Source organism: Cibotium barometz, chromosome 8 (assembly GCF_041138505.1).
Source record: "Cibotium barometz isolate CiBa-2024 chromosome 8, ASM4113850v1, whole genome shotgun sequence".
Taxonomy (NCBI): Eukaryota; Viridiplantae; Streptophyta; class Polypodiopsida; order Cyatheales; family Cibotiaceae; genus Cibotium; species Cibotium barometz.
The window spans coordinates 35,966,436-35,973,687 of NC_141053.1; the positions used below are offsets into that span (position 1 = coordinate 35,966,436).

The 7,252-nt window shown below is 43.6% G+C and overlaps 1 protein-coding gene across 1 annotated transcript; it reads right to left on the reverse strand.

The window, feature by feature from the left end:
* Window positions 1-6,191: 6,191 nt before the first annotated feature.
* LOC147636208 (uncharacterized) lies at window positions 6,192-6,972 on the reverse strand. The gene has a single exon (XM_086801116.1). The coding sequence runs from the start codon at window positions 6,790-6,792 to the stop codon at window positions 6,232-6,234; it is 561 nt and encodes a 186-aa protein (XP_086657242.1). The 5' UTR covers window positions 6,793-6,972; the 3' UTR covers window positions 6,192-6,231.
* Between the last annotated feature and the right edge of the window lie 280 nt (window positions 6,973-7,252).

Genomic DNA, 7,252 nt, shown 5'->3' on the forward strand with positions numbered 1-7,252 from the left:
CAAAAGTTATGCTCACAACTTTGACCGCCTCCAATTGCTTCTTGCCTGGATTTGACATTCCACTCCCACTGCAAATGCAATATCCGGGCGTGTCGCAATCATCACATACATCAAACTACCAATCGCTGATGCATATGGCACTTTCGCTGATGCATATGGCACTTTTGCCATCTCAGCCTTCTCTTCATCAGAATTGGGAGAATCTCTGCTAGACAATTTCACATATGAAGGCAATGGTGTACTCAATGCCTTCCCATGTTCCATGTGGAACTGTGCGAGCACCTTGTTAATGTATTCTACCTGAGACAAACGAAGCAATTGCTGAGATGTGTCTCGCTGAATATGCATGCCCAAAACCAAAATATGACTAGCATCACCCAAGTATTTCATATCAAAATTCGCATGTAATTTTGATTGCTAGGCTATCACATCATGTCTGTTTTTACAGCAAGTAACATATCATCCACATACAGGATCAAGATGATCAAGCTACCATCCATAGCTTTCTCGGTATAGAGGCAATGATCAAAGTCACTTCTCTTGAAGCCTTGAGACAGCATGAATGAATGAAATTTATGTACCATTCCCTTGGTGCTTAAGTCCATAAAGGCTCTTCTTGAGCTTACACACCAAATGCTCTTTGCATGTCTCAACAAAACCTTCAGGTTGCTGCATATAAATGTCCTCATGAAAGATCTCCATGTAAAAACACTGTTTTTACATCCATCTGGACAAGCTCCATGTCCTCTTTGGCAACCAATGCAAGAACACATCTAAGGGTGGTCATTTTCACACCTTGCTGTTGCTTAAATATCTCATCAAAGTCCACACTTTGCTGTTGCTTAAACCCTTTAGCAACCAATCGTGCTTTATACTTTGGTCGACTATCATTTGGAGAAATCTTCAACTTATAGACCCACTTACAAGGTAAAGCCCTCTTCCCACTTGGTAAAGGCACCAAATCCCATGTAAGATTTTTATGCAGCAAGTCCATCGGTACCAAAGTCCAGGTATTATTTTGCTCGATTGCGTCCAGCTCTGTCTGCATGGCACGCGTCCAGCAATCATGCTGGAGTGCTTCCTCCATCGAGGAAGGCTCAACTGGAGCATCCTGAATCTGCGTCATGAGGGAGTAGACTATCTTCCTTATATATCTTCTAAAATAACTATCCATGATCTTGGGCAATTGCTTAATGTGGTACCTCTTTCTTGATATTTACATATCAACAAGCAGATGTTTCCTCCAATAGTCATGTTGTCTTCACTAGTTGTTAACACCTGGCATGCCCAATGGTGGTGCTTATAAGAACTTGGACCCATCTCTAATTATTTTCTTAGGGTGGAGCACTTTTGTTCTGGCTCAACATATTCATGAAGAAAAATCCCTATTATTGCATGTTACATGTGTAGCTCTATGATATTGGACTTTGGATATGTTCATGGGTAATCTCTATAGAGCTTTTGTTTCGGGCCCTATTTTGACACTGTAAGTGCTGCACAGGCTTTTTTATCTTTCTGCATGCAAGTCAATTTTCTGCACAGTCTACAGATTTAGGTCTTTTTGTGTGAAAGACAGGTTGTAGGTGGCAAGAACCAAGTATATTGCAAGTCACATAAATACAGGTTATAGGTTTTATAGGTCGTCATTGTAGGTTGTAGATTTTGGGTATTGCTGTTTCGTTGGCTAGTAGTTTGTTGTGTCTAGTCAGATTTGTGGCTCAGATCTGAGTCATTGGCATAGTGGTTCTTAGAAGACACAGTGTTTGATGCTGCTTATGCATTGTTACAGTGCCTACTAGCGTGGTATTCTCAGTTGATTTATGCATTAGCTGAGTAGTGTTCTCAGTGATTATACAGTCCATACTATAGTTTGCTTTGGTTGTGATATCCAAATATAGCTAAAACTTTACCAAAATTTAGTCAAAATTTGGCTACGCAAAATTTTGAGGTATATAGAATTTTGCATGTGAGATGTTTTAATGGTCAGATTGCAGTTTTACTGTTGAAATTTTACCGAAGCTTCACCAGTGACTTGTCACATTTGTAAGCTACGGTTGCTAATCTATTTTTTGATCCACATCATGGCATCTTCATTAGATAATGCGATGTGGAGTATCGAGAAGCTAGATGGTACTAACTTCGGGTTTTGGAAAGAACAGATTTACAATGTATTGGTGCAAAAGAAGCAGATCAGGCCCATTAAGCTCAAGGGTGTAAAGCCAGAGTGGAGAATTGATGTTGATGATGGCAAGAGTTGGATGAGCTTGCTAGGTCTACTATTATGCTAACATTGTCAAAGATTGTGTACTTCAATGTGAAGGACAAAGCGACTAGTTATTACGAAGTGTGGGAAAAGCTATGCAATTTATATATGAGAGAAGCAGAGTGCAACTTCTCAGGTTTATTGGCTGAAACAGTTGGTTGATTTGAAGATGAAGGAAAGAACATCCATGTCCAACCATATTAATGAGTTCAACACTATTTTCAGCAGTCAGTTGGTGTCAGCATAGGACATTACATTTAATGATTTTGTGAAAGTTGTGTTCTTGTTGGTCACATCACCAAAAGCTAGGACACCTTTTAGATAGGTCTTAGTAATTCTGCCCCTGTTGATGGTCTTACTAGTGCAAATGTTGATGGCAGTTTAACAGAGGAAGTAAATAGAAAGAACATGGAACTAGCCAAGGGTTCTAATGCCCTCATGGTAAGGGGGATATCCAATGCAAGGGGAAAGTCTATAGAGAGAAATCAGTCTCGTAGCAAGTTGCGTGGCCATGGAAAGAATATGGAATGCTATTATTGTCAAGAAAGGCCACATGAAAAAAGAACTGCAACAAATGGAAGAACGACAAAGGAAAGGATAAGAAGTAGGACGAAGGCAAAAAGGAGACAGGTTCTAGCATGGAGATTGAGGAAGTGAATTCTATATGTGTTGAGGAGGATGGAGAAATCCTATTCACCTCATGTCTAGATGTTGCACAACTTGTTGCCATGGATTCATATGTATTTAGTGAAGATTGGATCATTGACTCAAGTGCTTCCTTTCATGTTACCCCACATCGCGAGTGGTTTATCACATATCATGCATCAAGGAAAGCATGCGTATGTCTTGGTAATGATTCTGCATGACAGATTACAGGAGTTAGTAATGTGTATCTCAAGTTTTAGAATGGATCCTCTTTCATCTTAAAGGACGTCAGCACAGGCATGCGCCATAGTTGACAAAAAGCGTGATTAGTACATGACAGTTGGATGATGCGGGCTATCATTGCCAATTTGGTGATCACGCTTGGAAGATCTCCAAGGGTTCTCTTGTTATAGCTCATGGGACAAAGTGTGGTACTTTGTACACACTTCATGTGTCATCTGTTAAAAATCATGTAATTTGGGTGACCAAGCAACCAAATGTCTCTTTATGGCATCATTGATTGGGTCATATGTCTGAAAAAGAAATGAAAGTGTTGTCTCATTTTGGTTATGTCCCTCGCTTCAATTTTTCTGACTTTTCTATGTGTGAGCATTGTTTATATGGTAAACAGACACATTTACCACATATAGAAGAGGGGATAAACACAAGAGTGAACCTCTAGAACTCATTCATAGTGATTTATGTACCCAAATCTGCTATTAGACGTGCAAGCCATAACGCTCCTTGCATGCTTCTGAAGCTGCAATATATTCTGCCTCAGTAGTAGACTGTGATGTACAACTTTGCAAACGAGATCGCCAAGAAACAGCCCCTCCAGTAAATAGAAAGACATAGCCAGAAGTGGACCTTCGATTGTCCAATTCTCCTGCATAATCCGCATCAGTGTAGCCAACTACACTTGCTTCCTTCTTTCCAAAAGTTATGCTCACAACTTTGACCGCCTCCAATTGCTTCTTGCCTGGATTTGACATTCCACTCCCACTGCAAATGCAATATCCGGCCGTGTCGCAATCATCACATACATCAAACTACCAATCGCTGATGCATATGGCACTTTTGCCATCTCAGCCTTCTCTTCATCAGAATTGGGAGAATCTCTGCTAGACAATTTCACATATGAAGGCAATGGTGTACTCAATGCCTTCCCATGTTCCATGTGGAACTGTGCGAGCACCTTGTTAATGTATTCTACCTGAGACAAACGAAGCAATTGCTGAGATGTGTCTCGCTGAATACGCATGCCCAAAACCAAAATATGACTAGCATCACCCAAGTATTTCATATCAAAATTCGCATGTAATTTTGATTGCTAGGCTATCACATCATGTCTGTTTTTACAGCAAGTAACATATCATCCACATACAGGATCAAGATGATCAAGCTGCCATCCATAGCTTTCTCGGTATAGAGGCAATGATCAAAGTCACTTCTCTTGAAGCCTTGAGACAGCATGAATGAATGAAATTTATGGTACCATTCCCTTGGTGCTTAAGTCCATAAAGGCTCTTCTTGAGCTTACACACCAAATGCTCTTTGCATGTCTCAACAAAACCTTCAGGTTGCTGCATATAAATGTCCTCATGAAAGATCTCCATGTAAAAACACTGTTTTTACATCCATCTGGACAAGCTCCATGTCCTCTTTGGCAACCAATGCAAGAACACATCTAAGGGTGGTCATTTTCACACCTTGCTGTTGCTTAAATATCTCATCAAAGTCCACACCTTGCTGTTGCTTAAACCCTTTAGCAACCAATCGTGCTTTATACTTTGGTCGACTATCATTTGGAGAAATCTTCAACTTATAGACCCACTTACAAGGTAAAGCCTTCTTCCCACTTGGTAAAGGCACCAAATCCCATGTAAGATTTTTATGCAGCAAGTCCATCGGTACCAAAGTCCAGGTATTATTCTGCTCGATTGTGTCCAGCTCTGTCTACATGGCACGCGTCCAGCAATCATGCTGGAGTGCTTCCTCCATCGAGGAAGGCTCAACTGGAGCATCCTGAATCTACGTCATGAGGGAGAAGTTCACGAACTGTGCGCCATCAAAGTACTGCCTCTTTGTCTGGAGGCATGCAGAACGTCGAGGAGCTCTAGGGTCTCACAGTGGTGGTAACTCTGTAATGCCTGAAGAGGATACCGTCGAATACAGCCAACCAGGAACGTGCTTCTCCTTTGGTGGTACCGCCACATCCACAGGAGGGTCCTCAGCATTATCGAGATCAGAGTCAACATCTGAAAGAGCATGATCCGGGCTGCTGTGTAGAAGTCACAGGGGTAGGGGTGGGGTTGGTACTGGAGGGTGTATTGTAGCTAATGGAGGAGGAAGTGTAGGAATGACAGGAGGTGCCGCCCCCTCTGAAGATATAATGAATGACTCATCAAACACGACATCACGGCTCACCGTCGTAGTCCTGGTGTCTGGATCATAAAGCCGATAGCCGTCAGACTCCGCTGAATAGCCCAAGAGGATGAGCTTCTTCGACTTGAAGTCCAACTTCTGTCACTTCTCCTTTGGAATGTGTACAAAGGCCGAACACCCAAAAACTCGGAAGTGGGAAACATTTGGCTTGAGCCCATGATATGCTTGATAAGGAGTCATGTCAGTCAAAGCATGTGTAGGGGAATGGTTCTGGATGTACACCGCAGTGTTGCAAGCTTCTGCCATAGTCAGCTGCTGGCGCCGAATGCCTTCTGACTTGCAGTGCAAAGTCCTCTGAGAGAAATTCACCCCCTCTGTCTGAGCGAGTGCACTTGACCGTCAGGTCCTTCTCCTTTTCGACTATCGTCTTCCAATCATGAACATGAGAGAAAGCCTCCGACTTGAGTTTAAGAAAATAAACCCAAGTGTACCTGCTAAAATCATCCACAACCACAAGCATGTAATCTGCACCAGAAAATGAAGAAGTGGACATGGGTCCACATAGATCAATGTGAATCAGTGCAAGTGGCTCCGAAGCTCTGTTAGTTGCCTGCTTCAGAAAGGTAACCCTGTGTTGCTTACCCAACTGGCAAGCCTCACATACGCCCGTAGGAGAGCAAAGTGTGGGCAATCCCTCCACGAGAGAATCCCGAGCTGCCTTCTGTAGTAGCTGGTGACTAAGATGTCCAAATCTCGCATGCCATAAAGAAGAAGATATAGCTTGGCGAGAAAGAAGGGCAGTGAGGCGGAAGAGGGAACCGTCGCGCTCACCACGTGCAAGGATATCGCCTGTCGAAGAAGCAGAAATGGTAACCTTTCCATCCCCAAAAAGTATAGAGGCTCCATGAGAGTCCATGAGAGGCTGCTACAAGGTCGTCCTAGAGCTCTCGCATGCGTCGGGTCAAACCATCTAGGGAGTTGAAATCTTTGAACTGGAGGTTGTAAAGCTCCCGTTTAAGTGTGATTTGTTTGGCAAAGGACTTCTCCTCGAATTGATCAAGAATCTGTCTCCATAAGGAATGGGCATGCTCCTCCGTAGATACTTCCTTTGTGATGCGATCTGAGAGGTTCATCATAAGAAAGGTGAGGACTCTGATGTCCCGATCGACCCACTCATCGATCTGATCCTGAGTAGCAGTGGGGAGGGCTGGCTGGGTTGCCGAATTGGTGAAATCATTCAACCAATCCCAGAGCCTATGATACAAGATGATGGTCTTTACTCTGGTTCTCCAAACTGAGTAGTTGTGCAGATCCAACTTCTTCTCCTCCGCAAACTGGGTGAGAGGATAATTGTTGGATGTGTCGTTGACCAATGCCGACATTGTCACAGAGGAAGAGGGGGGTGTCAAAGTCGCAGTCGAGGGAGACGACCGCCTTCTAGGCTTGAGCCTGCTGCTGCTCTGCTGCCCTTTCTGCTTCGTAGAGGACGGAGTCGACATGTCAGGTGTGCGCTTGGTGCGGAGCTCGAATAGGTGGCTGCTGCAAACAGGTGCATGTGCTGGAAACGCAGATGCTGATTTGCTGCTGCTGAAAATGCAGGTGCTGCTACAGAGAACGCAGATGCTGCTGAAAACGCAAGTGTGCTGCTGCAGAAAATGCAAGTGCAGTTGCTGCGTGAGATGAGCACTAAAGTTGCAGGCGCTGAAATTACAGGCTACAAACGCAGGGTTTCAATAGAGAAACGCTAAGCTTTGATGACGTTCACGCGGAGAAAAGTCTCCAGCTCTGCAGCCCTTAGAACCTGGCGCAACTGATACCATGTGAGAGTGTGTAACGGAAGTGGAGGAAAGTGTCGTGAGAGCAGGTGCACACCTTGTAGGAACACTAGCACAAGAGAGAGAGAGAGAGACTCAAACTCCAGCTACCCTTATGGAAACCAAGGACCATGTACAAAGGATC

Excerpts from the sequence above, each read along its gene's own strand:
- LOC147636208 (XM_086801116.1), bottom strand. The coding sequence starts at position 6,792 with ATGTCGACTCCGTCCTCTACGAAGCAGAAAGGGCAGCAGAGCAGCAGC.